This window comes from Halichondria panicea, chromosome 6 (genome assembly GCF_963675165.1).
Source record: "Halichondria panicea chromosome 6, odHalPani1.1, whole genome shotgun sequence".
Classification (NCBI taxonomy): domain Eukaryota; kingdom Metazoa; phylum Porifera; class Demospongiae; order Suberitida; family Halichondriidae; genus Halichondria; species Halichondria panicea.
Window position 1 is genome coordinate 1,725,212 of NC_087382.1, and position 27,488 is coordinate 1,752,699.

The 27,488-nt window shown below is 41.9% G+C and overlaps 4 protein-coding genes and 1 long non-coding RNA gene across 5 annotated transcripts; 2 read left to right on the forward strand and 3 right to left on the reverse strand.

Annotated features, from left to right (window-relative positions):
- The first annotated feature begins 56 nt into the window (after positions 1 to 56).
- On the forward strand, positions 57 to 5,644 carry LOC135337744 (annexin A4-like). Its single transcript, XM_064533712.1, has 13 exons — positions 57 to 227; positions 491 to 620; positions 1,164 to 1,244; positions 1,616 to 1,918; positions 1,978 to 2,120; positions 2,580 to 2,697; positions 2,765 to 2,859; positions 3,128 to 3,332; positions 3,598 to 3,677; positions 4,008 to 4,178; positions 4,750 to 4,825; positions 4,977 to 5,089; positions 5,373 to 5,644. The coding sequence occupies exons 1-13, from the start codon at positions 192 to 194 to the stop codon at positions 5,499 to 5,501; spliced, it is 1,680 nt and encodes a 559-aa protein (XP_064389782.1). The 5' UTR covers positions 57 to 191; the 3' UTR covers positions 5,502 to 5,644.
- Positions 5,645 to 10,229: 4,585 nt separating this feature from the next.
- Positions 10,230 to 12,063, forward strand: LOC135337942 (uncharacterized). Its single transcript, XR_010395380.1, has 3 exons — positions 10,230 to 10,460; positions 10,558 to 11,035; positions 11,483 to 12,063. It is a non-coding gene; the product is annotated as an uncharacterized LOC135337942 (long non-coding RNA).
- A 494-nt stretch (positions 12,064 to 12,557) lies between these two features.
- Positions 12,558 to 16,688, reverse strand: LOC135337252 (ras GTPase-activating protein-binding protein 2-like). The gene is made up of 9 exons (XM_064533146.1): positions 16,567 to 16,688; positions 16,195 to 16,231; positions 15,741 to 15,892; positions 15,402 to 15,503; positions 14,410 to 14,569; positions 14,159 to 14,350; positions 13,924 to 14,070; positions 13,448 to 13,509; positions 12,558 to 13,285 (listed from the first exon to the last, which is right to left on the reverse strand). The coding sequence occupies exons 2-9, from the start codon at positions 16,217 to 16,219 to the stop codon at positions 12,797 to 12,799; spliced, it is 1,329 nt and encodes a 442-aa protein (XP_064389216.1). The 5' UTR covers positions 16,220 to 16,231; positions 16,567 to 16,688; the 3' UTR covers positions 12,558 to 12,796.
- A 61-nt stretch (positions 16,689 to 16,749) lies between these two features.
- On the reverse strand, positions 16,750 to 20,760 carry LOC135337251 (activin receptor type-1-like). The gene is made up of 5 exons (XM_064533145.1): positions 20,607 to 20,760; positions 19,328 to 19,615; positions 18,194 to 19,120; positions 17,710 to 17,840; positions 16,750 to 17,014 (listed from the first exon to the last, which is right to left on the reverse strand). The coding sequence occupies exons 1-5, from the start codon at positions 20,656 to 20,658 to the stop codon at positions 16,874 to 16,876; spliced, it is 1,539 nt and encodes a 512-aa protein (XP_064389215.1). The 5' UTR covers positions 20,659 to 20,760; the 3' UTR covers positions 16,750 to 16,873.
- Positions 20,761 to 24,676: 3,916 nt separating this feature from the next.
- LOC135337254 (bone morphogenetic protein receptor type-1B-like) lies at positions 24,677 to 27,483 on the reverse strand. Its single transcript, XM_064533148.1, has 5 exons — positions 27,325 to 27,483; positions 26,397 to 26,552; positions 25,922 to 26,158; positions 25,273 to 25,578; positions 24,677 to 25,212 (listed from the first exon to the last, which is right to left on the reverse strand). Exons 1-5 carry the CDS (start codon positions 27,374 to 27,376, stop codon positions 24,866 to 24,868), a joined length of 1,098 nt encoding a protein of 365 aa, XP_064389218.1. The 5' UTR covers positions 27,377 to 27,483; the 3' UTR covers positions 24,677 to 24,865.
- Between the last annotated feature and the right edge of the window lie 5 nt (positions 27,484 to 27,488).

Below are 27,488 nucleotides of genomic sequence, written 5' to 3' on the forward strand. Positions count from 1 at the left end.
ATGTTGTACCTCCTCTGGAACAGGCAGTAATAAAGTGGGAGTGGCTGGATCACGTGACACACCTCAAGGGCTGAGAGCTGACCTCCTACTTTTTAGCTTTTCTCTCGCTGAGCAGCAGTACAGTCGCGGCTTTGTACTCTTGTGTCTCTAGTGACCAGATCCTTGCAGCAGTCTATATATATATATATATAATGGCCTACCCTCCACCCGGTCCCCCTGGAGCTGGAGTAAGTGACACATGTACACAGTGCTTGAGTGCTCTATAAATATTAAACTACCGGTAGCTTATCTTGTGTATCTGTATTCTTTATATTCTCTAGCTAGCTAGCTTAGTGTGCATGCACATTTAGCTTTGTGTGGTGTGTGTGTGTGTGTACCTTGTTAACATGAACACTCTCTACATGTTATTGTATAGTAATCGTTCGTTTACAACGAATTTTGTGGGATGATATATTTTATTATGTTAATTATAATTATGTTATTATTACAGGGTTATCCTCCCCCTGCTGGGGGTCCTGGCTACCCCCCTGTTAGCGGCTATCCTGCCCCTATGGGAGGACTCGGTTACCCGCCCCCTGCTGGAGGTCCCGCTGGTTACCCCCCACAAGCAGGGTTCGCTAGTGAGTGTGTTCTGTTGTCATTGTGACTATACGCAGTGACCGTGTAATAAAAACAACAATTGAAGTTTTCGTTTTCAATGATCTGTTTTGAGAGATTCTTGAAAGATAAAGGAAAAAAGCCGTACAATGTATACAGTACATACGTAGTGATCTGATCGACAGTCGTACTGTTGAATAGAGCTGCCTTCCTGTTAATACAGTGTCAGGTTTCAGTTTAGCTATGTTAACTTCAAATGTATGTAGTGCAAATATGTAGGAGGTGTGTTGCCTTTAAAAGCATTAACATATTCATAGGAACTTACATGTTATTATGTTATCATGTGCCCTACAGCAGAGGAGGTCTGACATGCCTGCACAAATCACTACCAGTTCAGTGTATTTGCCCTGAAAGTTATCACGTGACCTAATGACATCAATGCACTGAATTTATAGTGATTCATGCACGCATGTCGGACCTCCTCTGACCCTATAGTGCAGTGTCAGTGTAACCATGTACCCCCCACAGCCAGCAGTGTCAGTAGTGTAACTATGTACCCCCCACAGTGCCTATGGGCGGCCCCCCACAGCCTGCAGGGCAATCCTACGGTGCACCAGGAGCTGGATATGGACAACCACCTGCCACAGGTAAACTTTGCACACGCCTCTCTCCGTGTATAATTATCAAGACTGCATGAATACACTTCTGATTAGATCTTGTGGTTAGATTGGTGCATGCAGGTATGATAACTAGATTTTATAGCAGGGGAATTTTCGCAGGTGCAAATTTTCACTATTTGGCTTGAAAGTGTCAGAAAAAATTGTTGCACTTCAGTGCTCTCTATACAGTTATGCTGAGTTAGCTGGTATCTGGCTAATGGTTAGGCATTACACAAGCAGGCGATATCGGGCCCATCTTTCAGAGGAAGTGGGTGTGGGGACGAGGCTATCTATGGAAGTATTTGATTTTGAGCCTGTAAAATGCATTATAATTATATGCTCTCCCCACCTTGTCTCAGGCTACCCCCCTGTTAGTGGGTTTGGAGGATATCCTGGCCAACCCCCTGCGGCTGGCTACCCAGGCCAACCCCCTGCTGCTGGATACCCCGGCCAACCCCCTGCTGCTGGATACCCCGGCCAGCCCCCTGCTGCTGGATACCCCGGCCAACCCCCTGCTGCTGGGTACCCGGGCCAACCCCCTGCTGCCGCTGGGTACCCAGGCCAACCCCCTGCTGCTGCTGGATACCCCGGGCAACCCCCCGCTGCCGGGGGGTACCCTGGTCAACCCCCTGCTGCTGGATACCCACAACAACCACCAACAAGTATGTGCTACATACTAGAACTATATAATAATTATAATTATATAATCATAACTATTTAGGTGGTTACCCAGCGCAACAGCCTCCTGCGACAGGCTATCCCGCTCAAGCCCCACCCACTAACTACCCCCCTCAAGGGCAACCCCCTGCACAGCCAGCTGGTCACGCACCACCCCCCAGTCAACCAGCACCACCCACTCAACAGGTATATAGCCCCCCCTATACTCTATAATGGAGTTTGCAGAATCTTTGCAATACACCAGTAAAAGCGTGGAGTGTTATACGCGTTCCGTACATGGATCATATGTACACAGTGTGGTCTGTTTTACTACTTAATGTATGAGCATTTCCCATACAAGGAACGCATAGTGCTCAACACTTTTATTCGTGTGTTGCAAAGATTCTGCAAACTCCAGTATCCTTATTTAGATACCACTTGAGTGTATTTGATTATTGTTGCTATACCTGGTGCTCTATTACTATCTGCTATCTGCTATTAAATATGCTTTTTTACATCTGCATGCAATATAAAGTACGTGCATTAATCAATGTTAAATTGTATAGCAAACCTTCTGGGGATTTGTTTTCTGAGTTTTCCAAGTTTTTCCGAGTTTTTAAGATTTATCCCTAATCTTTCTTGGTTATAATGATATTATTACTTCAGGTGACAGCTGCCATGTCCAAGATGACTGTATCCCAGGGTCATGGTACAATCATTGCTGCCGCGTCTTTTGACCCCGAGACTGACGCTGCCGTCTTCCGTAAAGCAATGAAAGGAATTGGTAATTATTTTTTATTTTTTTATTCGTTACAATGTATGTGGATTGTATTTTGGTTTGTTGTCTACAGGTACGGACGAAGCTGCCATCATCAATCTACTGGTTGCTAGGACCAACGCTCAGCGACAACAGATCCGACAGAAGTTCAAGCTCATGTATGGAAAAGTACGTGATCTATGTGTTTCTCGAAAATTAGCTATTTTTGTCTGCTCTAGACTCTAGTTGGAATTTTCCAATTTACAGCTAAAATGTACATTTAGTACATAGCTCATTGACAGAGCTACAAGATTGTGCGTTTAGATCAAATGTTTATTCCGAGTCGACTCGACTCTAGTACCTTTGTATTTTATCAAAATTAGCCTGTTTTGATAGTTAATAAAAATATTATTGGTACAGTACACCATTGTTATCATTACCTGTTTCTCTCTCACAGGATCTTATTAACGAGCTCAAGTCTGAGTTGAGTGGCAACTTTGAGAACGCTATCCTGGCCATGTTGGAACCCTCCACCCTGTATGATGCCAAGTGCTTGCGTAGAGCCATGCGTGGAGCTGGCACTGATGAGGGTGCTCTCATTGAGATCCTCTGCACTAGGACCAACAAGGAGGTACTGGACATCAAAGCCGAGTACAAGAGCCGTGAGTGGGTGTGTGTGGGTGTGTGTGTGTGTGCTAGTGTACGTGGGTGTTAGAGGCTACATGTATGTGCATGTGTGGGGGGGGGGGCTAATGCTTTCCAATGAAGAGAAAGCATAGCCTTTGTGTTTTCTCCGAAATTAGCGTGTGGCTGGAATCTGTATGTGTATAGTGTGACAGTGACAGCTAGTCTGTGCAGTGTGTACAAGGCAGTGGCAGAGTGTACCTCCTACGTGTGATATTATGGTATTCATCCATACCACTCTAGACTATGGTCGTGACCTAGAGAAGGATGTTGTGAGTGAGACCAGTGGACACTTCAAGCGTCTCCTCGTGTCAATGTGTCAGGTACTAACAACATCGGTGATGATTATGCCCTCTGTGTGTGTGTGTGTGTGTGTGTGTGTGTGTGTGTGTGTGTGTGTGTGTGTGTGTGTGTGTGTGTGTGTGTGTGTGGTGTGGTGTGGTGTGGTGTGGTGTGTGTTTAGCTTGGTATCTTTGAAGGGATTTAGTTTTTCAGTGAGTAATTTCAAGACTAAAATATGCATTCTGTAGCTCTTAGGGAAGGGAGCTCTGTCACATGGAGTGTGGTTAGTAGACTTTGACTTGTCCAGATCGACCACTTTAATTTCTAATTATGTTGATTTCCACACAATAATTTATTTATATGTACGACAGGGTGCCCGTGAGGAGAACACTACTGCAGACATGGAGAAGGCCAAGCGTGAGGCAGGGGAACTGTATTCGGCTGGAGAGAAGAAGTGGGGCACTGATGAGAGCAAGTTCAACCACATCCTTGCCACCCGTAGTCAGGCACAACTTATTGCCACCTTTGAGGAGTACATCAGGGTATGTTGATATACTATACACATAGCCAGAGGAGGTAAGACAAGCGCAGTGCAGCTCAAGCAATTAGCCTTTAATTGGAGCATAATTATCTGCCCACGCCCCTCCCACGTCGTATGTTTTTACTAAGAGTAATCACTTGAGCTGCACCGCGCCTGTCGTACCTCCTCTGACATATAGCTGGGATGTACACACTGGTGGTGGTGGTTGGTACTAACCACCCCTAGACCATATCTTAGGCCTAGTTTACTTGACATGACTGTACATAAAAAAAGGCACATTAGTGCATGTGTTGAATTGATCCTACTGCACACTATGTTAGTATACCGTATAGCGGGTAATTTTCGTGGGGTAAAAAATTCGTTTATCTAGAAAACGGTGATTTTCGTGAGTATAAATGTCGTTTAGTCTCGTTGCCTGCACTGCATTCATACGTTCCAGTAAGCCACGCCTACGTTAAAATTTCGTGGAGGTCAGCTTGACCACAAAAATAACGAATTTTTACCCCTCGAAAATTACGGTAATAAAATTAATGACACACACAATTGTTCTAACTTGTGAATGCTGTGTGCAGATTTCCCAGCGTGATATTCTCAACTCTATCGAGCGTGAGATGTCAGGTGATCTGAAAGAGGGCATGAAGACCGTGGGTAAGTGTGTGTGGAGTGTGTATATGTGTAGGTGTGTGTGGAGTGTGTATGTGTGGGTGTGGGTGTAGGTGTGGAGTGGGTGTGTGTGGGTGTTTCAGTATTACTGTAGTAATTTCGTTTATGCAATAAATCATGTGCCCCCCTCTCCTAGTCATGTGCATGCGTAGTCGCCCCGCCTACTTTGCCGAGAAGCTGTACAAGAGCATGAAGGGAGCTGGTACTGATGATGACACACTGGTCAGGGTGGTCGTCTCCCGTTCTGAGGTATAGTTAGAATAATGTCTAATACCTTACTGTTAATTTAGGCCAATCTAGAATTGCTTGTCTATACATACAAAGTTGAAGATATGCGTGTTGTGTAATACCGTATAGGGGGTATATTTCGAGGGTATAAATGTTCGTGGTTTTCACGGATTAGGCATGCACCGCAAACATTTATACACAGTAAGATGATGAAAGGCATGTCTTTTTATGTAAAAGGGTTGAATAAGCTTTCATATAGAAGCATGTTGCACATTGTATCTTACTGTTCCCTATATATATACAGTATGACCTTGTGGAGATCAAGAAAGAGTTCCTTACTCGCTATCACAAGACAGCCTACAAGATGATACAAGGAGACACCTCTGGTGATTACAAGAAGCTCCTCTTGGCTATAGTCCGTAGTGATGTCTAGAAACACAGACATTATATATAGTAACAGCGACTGCTAAATTTTAGTGTAGTATTGTAGTTTGTGTGTGCATGTGCTGGTCGATGTAGCTAGAAACACTTGACTTGTTAATTTTTAATAGTTTAAATAGAATTGTTACTTTTTGACCTCCAAGATCAAAGGAATAGCAGTGCCAATATAATTATGGCATATTGCACTTGTAGCCTCAATCCCAGGCCGCACTTCACTCAGGGAAGTGGAGGCCGGTGAAGGAGGCTAATTGCACTGTGGTCAGTCTGTATATGGCATACAGAAAATTGATCTTTCGGTGAAGTGCCCACCTCCCACCCAAACTGTCAAATCATTGCAGTGCACTTGCTAAAACAAAACCACAATCAGATAAATTATTCAAGTATGAATATCATTTAGTTTACTTTTCCATGCCTCGGTGCGCATGCGCAAGCGAGGTATACGGTAGTACGTGTGTTTTGTGTCTGTGACGTGTGTGTGTGTGTGTAGACTGCTACAGCTGCTCAAGGATGAATCAAGTGCAAGTAAGAGTTTCTATAGGCTTCTAGTCATGTTTACTTGGATTTTAATTGCAAAATAATGCTTTGTTCTCGAGTTATGCCTAGTTTTGCTGTTACTTGGAATGCCATTGCAGCCTTTTCAGAAGAGCCCGTAGCAAAACTTGTTCACCGAGTGTTACTACACTACTTAGCAGTTAGCTCTGCACTAGAACGCTAGCTGCAAGAGTGAGCAGAGAGCTGCAAGGCTCTGCTGACTTGCAGCCATTAATTTTAGACTTGAACTTTAAAATTTTCTACGAACATAGCTAAGGGCGGATTGCAACGTGGGTACTGTATAGCGCGAAATTTATGTACGTGTAGAAGCAATTCTGTGTTGTATATACAGGTTTGAAAATTGCAAAATATGTTTTTATTTCTTTTGGCATCGATCATTTTTAACAACAATCATGGTTGATCATTACCCACTATTCAGTTAATTACATGCAGCAAATTAAAATATAAAGATGTTCATCATGATAATTATAATCAATGTGTGTATAAAGTAGCTTTATGTTATGTAGCTTTGGCACCTCCACCGAGGCATCAGCACCCGCGGTGCTTTCATTAAACTTGGCACTACCTCTTTACTACAGGTAGAAAGCATAGAGCCAACTGAAATGACAACCAATTTTTCAGCAGACACTCATTGAACCTCTCTATACTATAGACATTCCCCCCCCCCCCCCCAAAGAACGTAATTTACATGCATGACATTTACATACTGTATAGTCAGTCAAGCATTCTTGAATTGTATTTCTATATGTTCATAGACTGCTAAGCTTTTCAAGAATGCTATCATAAAGTGTCCATGAGTGAGACTAATAGGAGTGACCTGAGAATATCTATATATAATCGCAGGGAGATGTGTGACTGAGCACCCTTTTGGGCTTTAATTCCCCCCAGCTTGTAGATCCAATTTGCTCATACATACCTATATATATACGTTTAGATGTTCAATGAGATTCTAGTCTCGTGGATCGACCAGCCGATATATCTGGGTCCGCGAGACTAATGAAATTTTGCTAAAACAATTGTTGTAATAAAAGTGCAAGCTGAGCTTAGAATTATTATTGGTAATGAATTCATGTCTGGTGGTTTTGCTGCAAGTGCATGCACTGCAATCCACTGCAGATGTAGTCCACACCGGTTATGGTTCCTGGGAAATTTACCAGACAGCATGGTTTCGATCCGCTAGTGCCAGGTACAAAAATAAAAGTCGAGTATTAAGACTAATGGCTGCTGAATTAGTAATTGGTGAGAGTTTCTCTTCCTATATATGGAGAGCTAGATACAAACATAGATAAACGAAAGAAAAGAGTAGCTATAGGTCCTATCAGAAGGACAAATTTGTCCAGTTATAAAAGAGACTCTAGAACATTAGAGATGGCAAAGAAACGAGTTCCAAAGCATGTGGAAGGTGCCTGCTCTCATGCATCTACTATACAATTCATTTTGCTTGTGTTTTGGGAAAGAAGTATATATAAGAAACGAGGGCGTCCAAAAGGAGCAGAGAAGACAGTAATTAGTTTTCATTCACGCAAAAGGTTTAAAGGAGACCAAGTTAGGAAGCCAGTCAGTGTCATTTTTGAAGAAATCTACTTCTAACAAGAATGAAGGTATTTAAGGCTGCCACAGCAATTATATATAATTGTACTTTTTTGCGATTATTCTATCATGGTTTGTTGACCGCCAAGTTAAAGAAGCTGTGCTGGCAAAGACAAGGTTTATAGAAGAGGAAGATGTGGAGATAAGACCGGAGCGAATTCCAGTTTCATGTCTGGATAAGAATGTTTGTGTGCAAAGCGTACAGAAATAAGTGAAGATGCTTGGGCTGCTTTGAAACAAGTTATAGAAGTTGTTTAAAACAATGCAGTGTGTTATTGCGGAGTGTGTTCGAAGGCTATAGATGCATGACGATGGTGAAAACTGTGATTCATGCCTATCTTGGTTTCATTTTTGTTGTGTGTCTCTAAAAAAGTCCGAAATGTAAGCAATGGTGTTGTCGCCAATGTCATGCTTAACTCATAAGTTTTTCCTATTAAATCAATGTGCTTTCGAAGAAAAAAAATTGTTTCCTGGTCAAATCGTGAGTGTATAATTATAGCAGTGTTTCGTGGCATTTTCAGCAAAAAAAAAGGGTGAATCAAAATGTAAGTATAGAGAATGCATGTCCGCACATTCAAACCATATTGTCATTGCTACCATTATTTTGATCAGATTGTTAGCTCCGACTGCTGTGTATAATGTAGCAATGCTAGTGCGGTTACCGGACGGATAGCCACTGCGTAAGCTTCAGGGCACAACAATAGGCCAACATTAATTCATGAAGCAGTAGTGGATGATGATGAAAGCCTCCTAGAGCTGTATATAGCTCTACTTACTAGTCTAAGTAATTAAACTACTATATGAGTACATTGATACCAGGACTCCAGTGAGCAAGCTATCGAAACAGGTGCAGGTGGACGACGAAAACAGAATTGTTACCAAAATAAGTAAAAAAAGTAATAAACAGTTTAAGGTCATTCAAATAATTATTGTAAATAGTGAACATGATTGTAGGACCATTCCGGGCAATTGAAGGTCATGCACAATAATGTTCGATGGCATCCCATTATTGTTTCGAGCATTCGAAAGCAGCACTGCCATGGAGTTTGGTCAGCATGCAGTGCTTCTTCACTTCAACATCTAGTCAAACACGTCTCCAAGATACACGCGTACACACAAAGTGGGCTGTCTAGCACACATTCATGTATATGAGTTGATACTTTCCATCATTTGCTGTTTCCATTGAACCCAGTAACCATTCACTCGGATCTAGAAGATGAAAGCAACAAAATTGCAGCTCTAACGTATTCTTAACAGAAAAGTGGAGACAACAAAATGTAGTAACATTATGATATTGTCGGAGACATAAGACAGGTATATGTCGTCACTTTTAAAAACATACATGCATAACTTGAATTCTTTATATACATTTTGTAGGCCAAGGAAAAATTACTGGAATGAAACGCTCCATTAAGGACCATCTAGTCTCAGCCACAAAGCAGATTTGTTTCACTACACGTTTTAAATAATGTAATAATGTATGAACATATAATTATACATGTATGTAAATGGAATGTTTGACAGGGAGAAAAAGAGGTGCAACGAATGCTCTAGCTGAATGTAAAAGAAGATAGTGATTTGTGTAAAACATGCATGCCCAAAGACATGCTGTTGGGGGCAGTGTACGCAAGAAACAATGCTGTCAACATAGAAACTGCGTTAAATCAGTTAATACGCAACTTATAATCATTGATACTCACCGGCACCATGCAGGCATCTTGTAACCAAGACAATCTTCTCTTTTACATTCAGAGCATTCGTTGTACCTCTTTCTCCTTTTTTCTCCCTGTTTGTCATAATCAATATCCTATGCATTTACATGCAGACGTTCATACAGTGTGTAGTTAAACAAAGAATTTACTGCTTTGTGCATGGCTGAGATTAGATGGACTCGGGAGCGTTTTCTTCCAGTAACAGTGTAATTACATTTTGTTGTCTCCACTTCTTTTACCGTTAAGAGTACTTGCTTTAGAGCTGCAATTTTTGTTGCCTTTGTTTTTCTTTTTGAGTGAATGATTGCTAGGTTCAATGGAAACACCAAATGATGAAAAGTAGCAACTCGTGTACATGAATGTATGCTGGAAAGTCCACTTTGCGTACGAGTGTACCTCAGAGACATATTTGACTAGATGTTGAAGTTTGTCCCTTAAAGTATTGCTGACCATGCAAACTATCCATGGCAGTGATGCTTTCGAATGCTCGAAACAATAAATGGGATGTCATCGAATGAAAAATTCCAAAATACCGTTACTTAAATACATTAATTTTAACTGTCATTACCTTTAACTGTCATATACTTACTGTCAGTACTTACTTTGGTAACAATGGAAGTCTGTTTTCGATCATCATCCACCTGCAGCACCTTACTCACTGAAGTCCTGGTATGATATCAATGTACTCAGTGCAGTAGCTATGCAGCTCTATATAGGAAGAATTCAGCATCATCCACTACTCCTCCATGCATGTACATAGTAATATTGTTGGCCTATTGTTGTGATCAGGGCAGCCTTCCCTACCCTGTTGCCTTCACTTCAACTGCTTATAATTATGTGAAGAATTCACGGGGGTGTGTTGTGGTTAAATTTAACTTCTGTTCCTGGCATTAAAAATCTATTAATTTTGTGTTGAGTTTGACCTTCATAAAGTTGTATAACTTTGTCATACTTTAAAGTTTCATATACCATTGGATTCCTTGTTAAAAAGCGCTTCTATCTATATGCTGTAGAGCTGGTAAGCTCCAACCAGTTAAAAGTTAGCATTTAGGTATAGTTATATCTATATTAGAAACAGACAGACAGACAGACAGAAGGTACGTATGAAGGAAACCATGCATTCTGTGTGTGTTATGTTTTGGTGTATAGCCATAACCTATTAATTATGAGACTGAGTACGTCTTTTTTCTACAGAGATTCTGATGTATCCTGAAAAGTGATATAATTATAGGTCTCAGATCTGTACCGAAACATGGCCTCTATAAAGTCAGCTCCTAAAAGCAGCGACTAATCTGTTGAATACAAGACGATGGTCAAATGTGCATCCTCAATTTTAGATTGTATTAAAGCGTCGCCGAACAGCATTGGAACAGCAATGTTTGCAAAAGGCTACATCTCCGAGTATGTTAGAGATATTGTTGGTTCTACGAGTGTATCCGGAGTCGACAAAGCACAACGGCTTTTGAATACCATAACTGATCGTGTAAAAACTGATCCCCTTGCTTACAATGGCTTTGTTGATATAATCAAAAAGGAAGGCATATGGACATCTTGTTATTTAGATGAGTTTCAGAAAGCCTATGAGGAGCCTAGCAGTGAAGTACTGTTGGGAAATTGTTGCTCACATGCTGTTGTGGCAGAGAAGTTAGAGTTGCCATCATCATACTTTCAGGTACGACAACAACATCACGGCTTGACTATATATCTATATATGGAACTTCAGTCAAAGTATATAATGTGTACAAAATTCTGAAATTGCAATGTCAGCGTGTTTGCAGCAATGTTTAACTATAGTCCAGCACGTGATGTTATCGTACCTCCTTTGGCGTAGTCATCTAAAATGCCGGTCAGTGTGTACCGTATACTGTAAATAAGGCCCCCTTCTCTCCCATAATTATAAAAGCACCATATAAATTTATCTGTTGTTCATACGCTATAATTATAGCCTTAAAAACATAATTATTAAAATCAGCGCTTTATAATCAGAAGAAATTTATTTTCCTGGATCCACCCTTCAGGCATTTGGGATTTGTGCCATACCTTTCTAGCTTGTTCGCAGGCATGCATAGCTAATTGTGTATAATCGGAAATAAATGATTGTTTCATAATTATCATGCAGGCAAGTTTCCCAATAGACGAGCTCCCAGAAACCAATCAAATTATGGATATTCAGCATGACAGTTACCATGGCGAAATCTCTGGAAAAGAAGCTGAATTCAGGCTAAAAGCATTCAAAACTCGAAGCTATCTTACATGCTACAGTGTAAGTCACGAGCAATATCTACTGTCCGTATACCAACCAGTACTAAGAGGGAACGAAATAAAACATGAGATGAGAAACTTTGTGATAACTTTCAAGCACGATGACAAGAAAATCTATCGGATAACCGACAGAGAATTTAACAGCCTCGAAGAAATGCTTGAAACCTATGAGAGGGAGAGTCTACACCATTCTCTCCCAAACATTGGAAGAATGGTATCTGAGGAAGAATATCTTCAATTGAGGCAACAGCAACGGCAAGGCCATTCTCTCCTAAACATTGTATCTGAGGAAGAATATCTTCAATTGAGGCAACAGCAACAGCAACAGCAACAAGATTGTCCAAAATGCCTAATTTTATGAACTAAATGACAGATGCATGAGCTTGAGTATTTTTTATTGACATGTACGTTTTACTGTGTGTATTACCGTATAGCGGGTATATTTCGAGGGTATAAATTTTCGCGGATGGACCTCTACAAAGGATTTCGCGGATTTTATTTTTGTGGTCTGAGTTCCAGCCTTTTGGCGCATGCGCACATCAACATGCAGCGCTGTACCTCCACACCGTTAGCCTCGAATCCAGGCCTAGCTTCTTTCAGCCTTTTCCCCTTTTTATCGATAGGTGTGGTCAATAATACTGAACACGCCTACATTTTAATAAGATATAAATTTTCGTACGTATAAATTTTCGCGGTACAGGCTCAATCCGCGAACATTTATACCCGCTATACGGTATATATCCACTGGTTGCAAATGCTAGATATTACAGAACGATCTTTGCCTTAATTGTCTCTTCATTATAGACTTGGCAAAGAATCGTTTATAATTATTTATTCATGACCACCTGGTGGAACGATCATTGCCAATTATGTATACCAGTATAATTATTATGTCCTAGTACATGTACTAAGTTTTGTTTCAACAATAATCACATGTTGTCTTAACAATGATAGAATTAACATTACGTGTGCAAAAATCCACTCTGCAAAGCATCACCTACTCATTAAATAAAATACAGTATATGCCACTGCACACAGAACAAAATGTACACAATAAGCACATACATAGAACAATTCCGTGACAAATAGTATGATTTAAGAGTTCAAATTTATTATTACGTTCATCTATCGAGTTCCATTTCACCAAATATCTCGATCGACAATTCTCCACCTAACGTTTTGGAGGTTTTCCCCCGCCTCCACCTCCGCCTCCTCCTCTGGGCTTATTTCCCCCGGGGCCACCGCCAAAACCACCCCCTCTATTCCGATCTCGATCACCTGACCCACCACGCCCACCCCCACGAGATGATCGCTTCTCCTCGATATTCAATTGCTTTCCACGAATCTCAAGTGAATTTTTGTGGTTGGCCATCAAATCCGTCACCGTTTTTGGATTAGTGAAAACAATAAAAGCGAAATTTTTCGGATTTACTCGAATGTCTCCAACTGGTCCAAATTGATCGAACAGCTGTCGAAGCTCCGCCTCTGTTGTATTTGCTGGTAGGCCCCCCACGAAGAGTTGACAGCTGTCCGGGATGTCACGCATGAGGGGCTTCTTGTCCTTGAGGGCAGAGGTCAAAGGTTGTGTCTGGGGTCGATTGTTATCCGTCCGTCTCGGCCGAGGGTCTCTCTGTGGGAGGGATTGAGACGTGGAGATAGCCTGTGTGTGTGTGGTGTGGGGCAGGTGATGTGTGTGTGTGTGGGCAGGTGTGTGGGGAGATACATGTGTACTATAATGAACTTGGGTCTTATACGTGTAGTACAGTGAATAATACACACAAAACAATTAAATGTTGACAACTAAAAGTAATATTGAACTGACCGTACTGTTGAGTGGTCTATTGGACGACTGATTCTGAGCCAATCGACTCGCCCAAGTGGAGGCTACAAAGGAAAAGACGATAAACACAGTCCGCTAGCTACAGAATGAATATTATTTTTCAGTGAAATTAACCTACATGTATAGTGGTGGCCCTGGGGCAGACCAACAGTGGCTGTGATAAAGAGGTGGCCTGCTAACACAGGTCCAAACACATGCTATTATCACTATACGGTAGTATAGAGGATGGCCTGCTAACACGTACGTACTTGTTCAAATTAACTAGGCTAAAATTTTATTATTACTCCGTATAGCGAGATATTTTGAGGGTAAAAAATAACCATGTACCACGAACATAAACGACAAATATCCAAAATGCTGCAAAAAAGGCTGCTATTTTGCGAAATCCTAGTTTTCTAACGGTCTTTCTGCAAACGTTTATACCTTATTATAATTATGGTAGACTGTATAAAACAAACCTTTGTTGTCTTGTTCAGGTACTTCTGCCGAGAGGAACGTCTCCTCGTCTTGTCTGACCTCCACTGGCTCTGTTGCACTCGGGAACTCTTGTGGTGGTTGAGTGGGCGTATCCACACCATTCACAGTTGCCACCTCCCCCAGCGAATCTGTGTGGGTGTGTGTGGGTGTGTAACCACATTCCATACAACAGTGTGAGCACGACAAAACACACACAAAATGGCTACCCACACCCACCATATTGGTCCCAGGCTCCTGTTCCCACCTCCTGCGGTGGCTCTTCGGTTACGATGACAGAATTGCCGACCTCAGCAGTTACGCCATCGTAAGTCTCACCGCCCACACCACCAGCATCACCACCCGCCCCAACACTCGGAGGAAACTCACAGCTTTCCGTCGGCTCTGTGTGAAGAGTGTTCTCGGGATTCTCTGTGGAGGCAACAAATAGACGCATGACGAACCTATTATATACTCTAATTAGAGCCCACCTGGAGTTTCATTGGTCTCGCTCTCGCTGACAAGGTCGTCGTCTTGGTAACGGAAAATGTCGTTGTGAACGTAGAAGCTTTTTTCTTTTTGCTGAGCCAGCACAAACGTCTGCACAAAAGCTCTCATCGGATGACCCTTGATGGACAGCTCTCCCGTCACCTGTCAGGTTACCATAGCAACACGGCAGTTATATAGTGACACAGTACATGCAATTGTACAGTACGAACTAAAGTTACAAGAGCACAACAATCCAGTGTTTTATTGAATATACAGACACAAGCACGAGGGCGAACAGCCATGAAATACGAGGACTCATGCTATCATAGTGAAAGCACCGCGGGTGCTGATGCCTCGGTGGAGATGCCAAAGCTATATAATATAAGCTACTAATAGCTTTTATACTGATGAACATTTTTGCAATAATTATTTTGCTGCATGCAAACTCAAAGAGTGGGTAATGATCCACCATGATTGTTGTTAAAAACGATCGATGCCAAAAGTTCAAGTCTAAAATTAATGGCTGCCATCAGCAGAGCCTTGCAGCTCTCTTCTCACTCTTGCAGCTACCCAATAGCTAGCGTTCTAGTGCAGAGCTAAGTACTAAGTGGAGTAGTAACACTCGGTAAATAAGTAGGGCTACGTGCTCTTCTGAAAAGGCTGCAATGGCATTCCAAGTAAGCAAAACTAGGCATAACTCGAGAACGAAGCATTATTTTGCAAATCCACGATATAAATCCAAGTAAAATGACTAGAAGCCTATAGAAACTCTTACTTGCACTTGATTCATCCTTGAGCAGCTGTAGCAGTCTACACACACACACAGACACACAAACACACTACCGTATACCTCACTTGCGCATGCACACCGAGGCATAATTATCACGACGACTCTCTTACCAAATAATGGCTCGAGGCCACACGTGTAATAAACTTTGACCCTTGTCACGTTGATAAGGTAATATAAAAATTAATACAGTAGCCATTATTTTACCTGTACAACGATTCCGTTCTGTAGCGTGGAGTGGGCGTCAACCTGCTTGATCTTAGCATGCACCTGCTGTAGGTCCAGCGAGATGATCTTTTCATGAATGTCCTGTATAAATGGACGAGGGACACACAATTATATAGGGACATAATATACAGAGATCAGGTTAGCTAGGGCTTTGTTTCTGTAAGACGAAGGACATATACGCAATAATTATATACATGAAGAGACGGTTATTGTAGAGCAGGTATATATTTCGAGAGTATAAACTACATAACTTTTTCCGGGACAAAATGAACAACATTCCCTATTGATAAAGGGTTACAAAGGTCAAACCACACCCACACTTTGTCCGATGACAGGTTCCTCGCTCCCAATATCTGAACCGCCATGTACAAATGAGGAGTGCGCTATATAGAACCGATGCATTTCTGATGGGTCCTTGTGCATCTGTGTATAGTACTGGCGGACAAAAGCCTGACCAATCAGAGCGGGATCTGAGGGGGGTGGGTTATATAGTGACAAGCAATATTCGTAAATATACATAAGTACGTAAAATTATGTAGAAGGTGATTTATACAATAGTAATTCTGAAAGGGCCGAAAAAAAACTAAAAATGACTAATTAAGATCTCAAGTTGTTGATAGTTTCCTGACAGTGACGTACGAACTATTCATATGCGCACAAGCGTAAATGCCCAGGACAAACATGGGTCGAGGTAGGTTTACACATACTGACAAGCAAATATACGTGTACGTACATACATTGTGATGGGAGTGAAACGTACAAACTAACTTACCAGGAAAGGCATCCATTATGAGCATTAATCAGTAGATCTGTGAGTGTGGGGGCGTGTGCGTGTGTGTGGAGGGTCAATCATGATCTCTACTCGTACGTACATACATACACGTATAATTATGTTAATTATATTTATAGCGCTATGAATCTAAAATTACACACACCCGAGACTATTTTAAACTATTGAACAAATATATTAGAAGTTTAATACATGACAGAGAGGAAACAAGTACATACGTACTCGACATCACAATGTAGAGCACGATATTTGCAGATAATATTGGCCCTTAGCGTGTAAATAACTTCTTCTAGCAACCTACACACAAGCGATCACAGCACACACGCTAGCTCACTAGTAGGGCGGGCCTCTTACCTGATACAGTGTAGCTAGTATACGGACTGGAGGGGCCTCGCGAAGGCTGGACAACGAAGATATCTTAGTACAGAGCGGCCATTTTACCTAGCTCCATGTGACAGGGATACCTCATGTTCGCGCATGCGCAGTATAAAATTGGAGGGTTTGCTAACAGATTATTTGCTAAAATGAACAAGTTAATTTTTATATAATTATAATGAATGCAGTACTGGATATAATTATTATAATAGATTGCTTAGACACTACAATAAAAAAAAGTGCAGGAAAATTGAATGTTTGATCATGAGAGTTCAGGGTACAGTACTTATTCAATGGTTTTCTCGTAATCAAGTTTGTCTTCTTGGCATAACTTGTTGAGCTTCTTCTTGAGGTAGACTGCACTTGGTCGTCCGTCACTCTTGTAGCTCCAGCAATCACGCATCAGAGTAAGGAGATTCTTGAGAAGCTGTGTGTGTGTAAGGAAGTAAAATTAATTAACACAAGGTCATAGGTTCAAACTTTGGGTGGTGATAACAGGTGGACGTACGCTACTGAATTTTCAACAAACAACAAATTCATATTATTCAACATTATTCATAATTGGTAAAATTAGTTAACCTCCCCCCACCCCCGTATAGCGCGAAATTTTCGAGGGGCTTAATTTTTAGCAGATTTCGTGGGTTAGCAATCCTACACGAAAATTAAGCCCACGAAAATTGTTCTTTAATTAGAATTATCTGCTATAACGTGCAAAGATTTAAAGGCGTGGCTTCCAGTAAGCAGTCATTCCCTGAACATTGTGCAACAAAATGCTTTTAGAGGCCATTCCACGAAATATAAGTGCCTCGAAAATTTCGTGCTATACGATATATTGTTTGGTACTTTCCACCTCTGGATAACCTCTTAGGCCGAGTCTACCACATAACATAGGCTATTGAGGCAATTTTGGGTGTGAAACTGAGATTGAAGTTTATGAAAACAGCCACTACTTCGAAAATTTTAGGCACATCCACTGACTGTCCGTCTAAACACACCATCTGATAGTCTAAGAGCTCCCTAAGAGCTACAAAATAAACTTTTTATTTTTAAAATTGGACACTCTAGAGTAAGTTACGGGCCCTCAAAGATAGCCACCCAAACACAGTCTAGACAGACAGTCACCTGATCCTGTCTCCACCTAGGAGGTATGGATGGTTGTCGCTTCTCTATCACCACGACTCTCTTCATCTCATCAAAGCTTGGGTCTGGTGGAACTAGTCTGTAGAATGGAGGTTCATAGTCCAACGCTGGTCCTACAGGGGGGGAAATGTCATTATACATACAGTAACAGTGATGTGGTCGGTGATGGTAGATGCTAACAGTGATGTGGTCGGTGATGGTCGATGCTAACCACCTCTTAGGCCTAGTTTACCATATTGGTACTACGGTGTAATTATGTGCCTTAAATTAATTGTAACCGAGGAATGAAACACACACATACACTCACGCCCACACACACACACGCCCACTAACACACACATACCAATTAGGCCTAATATTAGGCTATAAAAGAGGCAATTGTGTGCATTAACAATTGTGGCTGCAGGAGAATTGAAAACAGCCATTACTTGTACACACACACACACCCACACACACGCCCACTCACCACCAGAAGAACCACTCATTCTCCGGCACATTTCCCAGAATACCAGCCCCAGGGCGTAGATATCCGTGTGCTGAAAGGACTCGAAATAAGTCGCGTTGATAGACTCATCCAATATCTCCGGGGCCATGTAACGCTTAGTACCTTGCTTGGGATTTTTGGGAAGGTTCAATTTCTCATCATTCCCCTTAAGGACAGCTAGACCAAAGTCTGCAATACAGCACCGTAGATCATTCTTGACTAGAATATTCTTGGTTTTAATATCGCGATGGGCAATGGCGCCTTTTTTGATGGTACCAAACAACTCGGTATGTAAATGAGCAAGTCCACTGCAAATGGAGGTCATCATTAGCATTAGATCTTTCACAGTCAGTTCTTTCTTGTTGAGGTAATCGAATAGAGAACCGTGATGATGATATTGTGTGATCAGCCAGAGTTCTGTGGCTCCGTTATTTGAGATCATATCACAGCCGATGAACCTCAGAATAGCGTCGTGAGTAAGCAGTGTAGTTGTGTAGATCTCGGTCTCCCTCTGCCAGGATTGACCATCAATTGAGAGGAATTTTTTTACAGCTACTCTTTCCCCCTGATAGTCGCCTAGCAACACTTGTCCGTATCGTCCGGTGCCGATTAATTCTCCAAGTTTTATGCTACGAGCAACTGTTCGCTGCTCTAGATGTGGCATACCGAATCCGCTACCAGAGGGGTCAGTGTATTCGTCCAATGGGAATGCAACTTGCGGGTCACATGACACTTCATTGTCGACATCGTCTCCTCTACGAGCTCGTTCCATACGTTTCTTACGGCAACGGACGATTATTACGGCAATTACGATAGTTACTATGACAACCAAAAGTAGACCGACAACTGAGATGGGGACTGCGATTTGGACCACCATACTACTGCCCTCTGTGCCACCTTCTGTGGTTACTGTGTATGTGTGTGCGTGTGTGTGTATGTGTGTGTGTGTGCATGGGCTGTGTGGGTGTGTGTGTGTGTGCATGGGCTGTGTGTGTGTGTGTGTGTGTGTGTGTGATGTGTGTGTGTGTGTGTGTGTGTGTGTGTGTGTGAGTGTGAGTGGGTGTGTGTGTGTGTGTGCGTGTGTGTGTGCATGGGCTGTGTGGGTGTGTGTCTCACCTGGAGGTGGTGTAGTGAAGGGGTTCTGTTCGATGAACTGTCGGTTGCATTCGTTTTCATCATCACAGCACATATATCTTTTATAATCATTATTGAATAATCCACTGCAAACATCAATTACTTTCAATTGTTCCAAATCAAAGCAACCATAATTCTCACTGACTGCATCCCCAGACATGGTGAACTCTGCCACACATTGACCAGTACTGATCGTACAGGTATTGTTATCATCGCGTTCACACGGTAACAGTGAAAGGTTGTTGTCACAGAAGCAGATCAGTTGTTGCGCTGGGTTAGGGTAGGGGAGGGATAAAATGGTGTCAGAACAACATAATAAGTGGCTAAATAAGTGGCTATGTAGCTACCAGAGGAGGTCCGACAACCGTGCACCTAGAATTAATATTTGCTGAACCAGCATTTAATAAAACTTGCCTTTACAGGAGAGTTAGAGCTCCTATTACTAAAACTAGACTTAACAATACAAGACAGAGGGCTAAGTCTAAGAAGAGTGCAACACCTACCTCTAAAGGCAAGTTTTATGAAAATGCTGATTCAGCAAACATTAATGTTAGGCGCACGGTTGTCGGACCTCCTCTGGTGCAAGCTACTGTTGGTCTGCCCTTGCAAGGGGTGACAGCTATAGACCATACACAAGTATACACACAGGGAGAAACGAATCACTAAAGGCAACGGAATGTCTGTCTCCTATTAAACAAGAGACAGAATTCTTCACAGGACAGGACATGACTCAAATCAATATTCAGTGAATGTAGTTGAAATGTACCCGTGAACAAACACACAGAGCATAATTACATAATTACATAAACAGCCTGGCCGGCCGGCCAAGTAGTGTACGGAGACAAGGGGGACCATCAATATGCATTCAGATTAACGACACACACACACACATCACACACGCACGCACGCACACACACACACACACACACACACACACACAACACACACACACACACACACACACACACACACACACACACACACACACACACACACACACACACACACACACACACACACACACACACACACACACACACACACACACACACACACACACACACACACACACACACACACACACACACACACACACACACACACGGATACCTTTTGTACAGGTAAGCTACCTACCTCGTTTAACTATACTGTACTGGTACACACAAAAGAGAGAGACTACTATAATAGTACAAGCCAAAGTAAAACACTTATTAAAACAATATTAATTAGCAAGCCCTCTAGTATAATTTATAGTAGATACCTGAGACGGAGCTCAAAGCGATGAGCAAGGCTGCCACAATAAGCACTCTCATACTGCGCTGAAGGTCGAGTAGAACTATCCAAGACACGAACGAACGCACAAAGGTAGCTAGCTAGCTAGCTTGTTGGGATCATATCCGGGAATGAGTAGGGAAATTCCTTCACAGGATAAAACCACAACCAGCAATATCAGCCCCGCCCCTAGCTAGCTCAGGAAGTGTATTTGCTTCCTTCTTGCATAACCAAGGGTATGCTAATGGTGATGAAACAGAGGAGCTATTGATAACTTCTGGTGGTAGAGAATTCCAGTTTGGTATTACGTCCAGAAAAAAGGAATGTTTGTGGGATGAGGTTCCCTAGCTCTCTTGATTTTGCCCCCGAGCTATTAGGTCTGGCCCCCAGACTAGGTTGTGTGCAGGATGACGGGGAGAAGGGGATGGGTGGGGTGAGAAGATAGTGAGAGGAATACAGGATTTGTTGTTGATGATTTTGAAGCATGCTTTAAGTTTTTGGATATTCCTGCGGTCTTTAAGTGATTTGAAGTGGAGTTTATTAAGTAGAGAGATATGTCAGATTTCCATTCTTCAGTTATGATTTTGCAGACATGCAAAATTAATGATTGGCCAGTTTCTTGGCGAGTGTTGATTGATGGGGGTCCTATAATGATGCGGCGCAGTATTCAAGTTTAGGTAGCACAGCTCCTGTAAATTGTATGCTTTGATTCTGTGATGCGTCTTTTAATTTCCTGTGGAGCAATCCCAATTGTTGTTTGGATGTCCTCACAAGTGTTGGTAATGTGCTGAGACCAGGACAGATTCTTACTTGAAACAGGGGATTTGCTGGTTTGAAATTGAGAGGGTGAGTGGGGGATCACATTCATATAGACCTTGTGATGGAAACATGGGTTTTTGTTGTTGGTTTAGAAGGAGACCATTGTATACGTATATACATGTATAGAGTGCAGTTGTGGACTGCGCTAATGTCTTGCTGGAGCTGAGTGAGGTTGTTATCTGAAATTATGTGCTGTGTATAAAGGAGGATGTCATCAGCATATAGTATTAGCTTGGTTCCGGGGCAGAACTTTAATTCATTCAGCGAGTCCGTGAAAATAATGAACAGTATAGGGGTCCCAGAATATAGAACCTTGAGGGACTCCAGACGTTGCACAACACGATGTTGAGGATGCACCTTTCAGGACGACTCTCTAACTTCTGTTTGATAGGTAGTCTGAGAGCCAAACTAGCAGTGGACCCGAGATACCAAGTTTTGAGAGTGATTTAATGATCTGATTGTGGGGACAGAGTCAAATGCTTTACGAAGATCGAAGAACTGCTCCTACTAATTGTCTGTTTTTTGATAGTGTAATTGGTGCCAGTCATTTGTGAAAGTAAGTAGTGCATCCAAAGTTGAAAAACCTGACCTAAAACCAAATTGGTTGTTATAATTGCATGGAGAGAAGTTTGTTTGATGTTATAGATATTTGATTGTGAACAATTGTCTTGAGAACCTTTGATACTATAAGGACAGCAATGAAATTGGTCTATAGTTAGAAACATCAGATTTATCTCCATGTAGCTTTGTGGATTGGGGTTACATTTGAGACGTTCAAGGCCGAAGGGACTTTTCCTTGTGCACAGTGTAGACCGTTGGGGTGCTATGGAGCTGGCAGTGTTCCTTAACATAATGCTAGAGATTCCATCTGGTCCGGAAGCAGTGTTTTGTTTGTAGTGTAGTAGTAGTTCTTCTACCTTCGAAACAGAGCAGTCTATATGGATAGAAGGGGGATTGCTTGAGTGGTTGGTGATGGGATAGGCAACGGCTGTGAGGGTTTAGAGAAACAAGATGCAAGATTTGCCTTCTCGATATAATAGGTTTTCGGCTGAGTGGTTTTTGTGAGTTATCTGGGGTGCATGGAATCCTCTGATGGTTTGGTGACAGTTTTTGATATGCCTTTGGGAGTGGATGTTTTTGGCGAGATTTGAGAAAAAGTCTTTTTTGGACGATCGAAGGGCACTGGTCAAGTTGTTTCTGCATTTATTGTATTTGGACCACGATTGGAGAGTGTCTAAGCCTTTTGCTCTCCTGTAAAGACGGGCTTTCAATTTTATGATAGATTTTGTTCTATACGGCAGCTTATTTTTGGAGGGAGATCGTTTTGCAATATAAGCTTGGATATAGTTGCCATGAATACATTGAACCATGCAGGTAGACCAAAAGAGGTCAACATCGATATCTGAGAGAGAGCTTGTGAGGATATTCCTACCAAAATTTCCTGCAAGGAGCTTTAGCACTTTTGGCGGGGGGGGGGTGGGCTGGTGTCCAATGAGACGAATATGATGTTGTGCATGTGCATGTCTCAGCCACATTAAGCAGTGGGCCGACTTTACAGGACAGAAGTTTTGGATTGTCAGTGAGATAGATATGGTCAATAATAGACGAAGATGAGCTAGGTTGTTGATCTGGTTGGTGACGAAATAATTCCGGCTGTGGCTAGCATTCTTTGTTGCATGTTTTGTGCACAACAGCTGTCACAGCTATAGCTTGGCAGAGAGAGAAAGAGTGGACTACTATACTAAGGTATGTACTGACTTCCCTAACATGAACAAGACAACGCTCTGTGCCTGTGTGCTAGCCTGCACGATGACATTACTCCTGGGGCAAACACAAGGTGCGATATGAATAAAAACGGTTGTATAAAATATTAAAATAACTATTAAGCCATTGATCGACTAGCTATAATTATAGCAGAGGGGACAATTCAGTAATCCCTTTGTGCTTTTTATTAGTCATTGATACTTTATAAACAAAATCATTTGGTCAAGGATGAATTCACTTGTCATCAAATAAGCACACAACGTTCTCAAAATGTACGGATATAAATTTTTAGTTATAGTGCCCTACATAATTATTGGTAGCGCATCCATTTAAGTTTAAGTATCATTATATACTTAGTTGTTGAGGGCACCTAACAAAACTACTTTTATTGTTATGACGTATGAGTGTACCTATAATTATTATGGTAAATGGTAACTTTAAATTCCCTGATCCACCACTGGAAAGAAGAGTATGCCCTCTCAATCTAAGAAGCACAAAAAATATACAGATTGAAAGACCAATTTGCTGGACAAATGCATATATGTGAACTCTTTTTTCCAAAAGCAATATCTATATGGAATGAACTACCACTGGAGCTGCAGGAAAGTACATCGATTTTGTCATTTAAGAGAAATGTATACTCTGTCACTTGCATTAGTATAATATTAGTCTTATTTGTACACGCTATTGTAAGTACTATAATACAGGGCACACATTAGGTTAGCATAATAATTATGCTACTATAGCGTATCCATGCATTTTGCAGAATTATTATAATAAAAATTGTAGTACAGTATAGAACCTCGATTATCCGGCCCTCCATTATCCGGAACCTTGATTATCCGTATAGAGTCTCAAATTTAATATTAATTTTACACCATGTGTTTCGGTGCTGTGACAGAAAGAAACGTTAATTTGAAAAAGCCTCATTCAAATGCGTCATTCTTATGTAGAAACACATGCAAGTTGATGGTCAAATAGGTGATCGAGCGTCTCAAATAAAGAAAGAGGTGTAACGAGAAGTAGTGCTGGACCAAACTGTGAAAGATCGTGCCCCACCCCCAACTAGTTGGAGCATGCAAGACTATACCAACCCACAATCTTGTTTTTGAACTTTTTGTTACTTCAGTGCACATGCTCTTCCAACCTTACTCTTCCCTATTTTTCACAAAATGTTTTTTGCACAATGCACTGGGCCAGGTACTTGTAATTTGGGCCACTTCTTTTGAAAGGCTTGTGTATGTAGGACTAATTCACTGGTGCAAATTCACTCCAATTTGTTTCGTTTTTCATTTGTTATTAAGCGTATAATTGTACGTCTTTGAATGTTGAACAAATCATAGTATAGTAGGTCGGTCTCTACATTATTTTTGCGTTTGGTATATATATGAAGCGTGAGCGACATTTTAATCTGTCAATTCAGTATAAAAATTTAATGTACTGATAACAGCTTGTGTTTCAGATATAGCCTCTACACAGGGTCTCCTTTTTCTTTTTTATCACAATAGATAAAATACTGTATTAATCGTTCAATGACAGTAGTAATTGGAGGAATAAAGAAAAAAATGTGTACGGGTAAGCTACCTACCTCTAATTATACTGTAATGCATGGTACACACAAAGAGAGAGACTACTATAATATCGGTACAAGCAAAAAGATTAATATTAGAATTTTTTTACGACTACTTTTTCCCCTTGATAGTCGCCTAGCAACACTTGTCCGCATCGTTCGGTGCCAATCGATTCTCCAAGTTTTAGATGTGACATACTGAACCCGCTACCGAAGGGGTCAGTGTATTCGTCCAATGGGAATGCAACTTTCAGGTCACATAATACTTTGTTGTCGACACCGTCTCCTCTATGAGCTTGTTCCATACGTTTCTTACGGCAACGGATGATTATTACGGCAATTACAATAGTTACTATGACAACCATTAGTAGAACGACAACTGAGATGGGGACTGCGATTTGGACCACCATACTACTGCCCTCTGTGCCACTTTCTGTGGTTACTGCGTGTGTGTGTGTGGGTGTGTGGGTGTGTGTGTGTGTGCATGGGGTGTGTGCCTCACCTGGAGGTGGTGTGGTGAAGGGGTTCCGTCCAATGAACTGTCGATTGCATTGGTTTTCATCATCACAGCACAGAAATAATTTATTATCATTATTGAATAATCCACTGCAAACATCAATTACTCTCAATTGTTCCAAATCAAAGCAACCATACTGCTCACTGACTGCATACTCATCAGTGACTGCATCCCTAAATATGGTGAACTCTGCCACACATTGACCAGTACTGATCGTACAGGTATTGTTATCATCGCGTTCACACGGTAACAGTGAAAAGTTGTCATAACAGAAGCAGATCAGTTGTTGCTCTGGGTTAGGGTAGGGGAGGGATAAGATGGTGTCAGAACAACATAATAAGTGGCTAAATAAGTTTAAATAAGTGGCTACGTAGTTAATTAGCTACTGTTGGTCTGCCCTTGCAATGGGTGACAGCTAGAGACCATACACAAGTATACACACAGGGAGAAACGAATCACTAAATGCAACGGAATGTCTGTCTTCTACTAAATGCTACTTAGTATTATTATAATTCTGACGGCAATGCTGTCTAAAAATGTTGATACATAATTATAACATGAAGTTGGCAAAAGGATGTGTTGAATAAATGTTCAATGACAAGGTTACCAAGGCAACACGTACGCTTTTACGTACGTTCATTTCCGCTGGGCTCTTGAATGATCACAGTTGCTTGACGGTTTGATTCCCTTACTGTAAAATCTCCTGCTACATCTCCCACGCCCTGACTGAAAGCCAGTCTGACTACAAAACTCTCACTGCCTTCGATTTCAGTATCGAGGGTGGTGGGTATCGTGAACGAGCTGGTGGCCCCGCCCACAGCAATAAAGTAGAACCCGCTAGCCGAACCCGAGCTGTCGTAGTCCACAGAGGCTGTGTGTGTGTGGGTGTGTGTGTGTGTGTGTGTGTGGGTGTGTGTGTGTGTGGGTGGGTGTGTGTGTGTGTGTGTGTGTGTGTGTGTGTGTGTGTGTGTGTGTGTGGGTGTGTGTGTGTGTGTGTGTGTGTGTGTGTGTGTGTGTGTGTGTGTGTGTGTGTGTGTGTGTGTGTGTGTGAAATGGTAAATTCCCCGATCGAGATTGAGCACAAATATCGTAAGTGCATGTAGACTCACAAGTGGCAGTGTCCGCGACTACTTCAATATCAATGACCGCAAAGTCATCTGCCGTTAAAAGGGTAGGGTCGGTGAGAAGGCCGAACGTTATGACAGCGTCCTCCCCCTCCATGACCGTGTACGTGGTTTGTAGAAAACCCACCTCGAGCGTCGTACCTGCAGGGGGTGTGATAGTGGGAGGGGCTAAGTATTGTACATGAGTAGAAGGGGGAGGGGCTAAACATTGTGTATTAAACAATAGACAGAATTCTTCACAGGACAGGACATGACTCAAATCAATATTCAATGAATGTGGTTGGAATGTACCCGTGAACAAACACACACACAGCATAATTACACCATCGTAACTACACAAGCGGCCAGGCCAAGTAGTATAGTATAGTGTACAGAGACAAGGGAGGACCATCAACTAGACTGGCAGCGACAGCCGCCCGAGCGCGAGCGACTGGCAAACTGCCTATAAGTCACTTGTCTCAGCGGAAGTGTATAGATCATACGATACTATACTACCAAACATGAATATCATTATAGATAATGTGGTTAAATTTTTCTACGAGATTTAGCTACTACTATGGAATGTACTGAATCCCCTGAAGTGTAAGTGCGGGTACGGGCTAATATGACGTTGAGCAATCTGATAGGCTGCAATGCTCGTTGCAGCAGAGACAAGTGACTTATAGGTAGTTTGCGACTGTCGCCGCCAGTCTAACCATCAACATGCATTCCATAATGCTTTAGATTAACGACACACACACACGGATACCTTTTGTACGGGTAAGCTACCTACCTGACTTAACTATACTGTACTGGTACACACAAAAGAGAGAGACTACTATAATATCAGTAGGTAGAATAATAAAACAACAACATTTTTATGCAAGCCCCTCTGTCTAGGCTAATATAATCTAGTATAATTTATAGTAGATACCTGAGACGGAGCTCAAAGCGATGAGCAAGGCTGTCACAATAAGCACTCTCATACTGCGCTGAAGGTCGAGTAGAACTAGAACGAACACACAAAGCTAGCTAGCTAGCTTGTTGGGGAATGAGTAGGGAAATTCCTTCACAGCCACAACCATCAATATCAGCCCC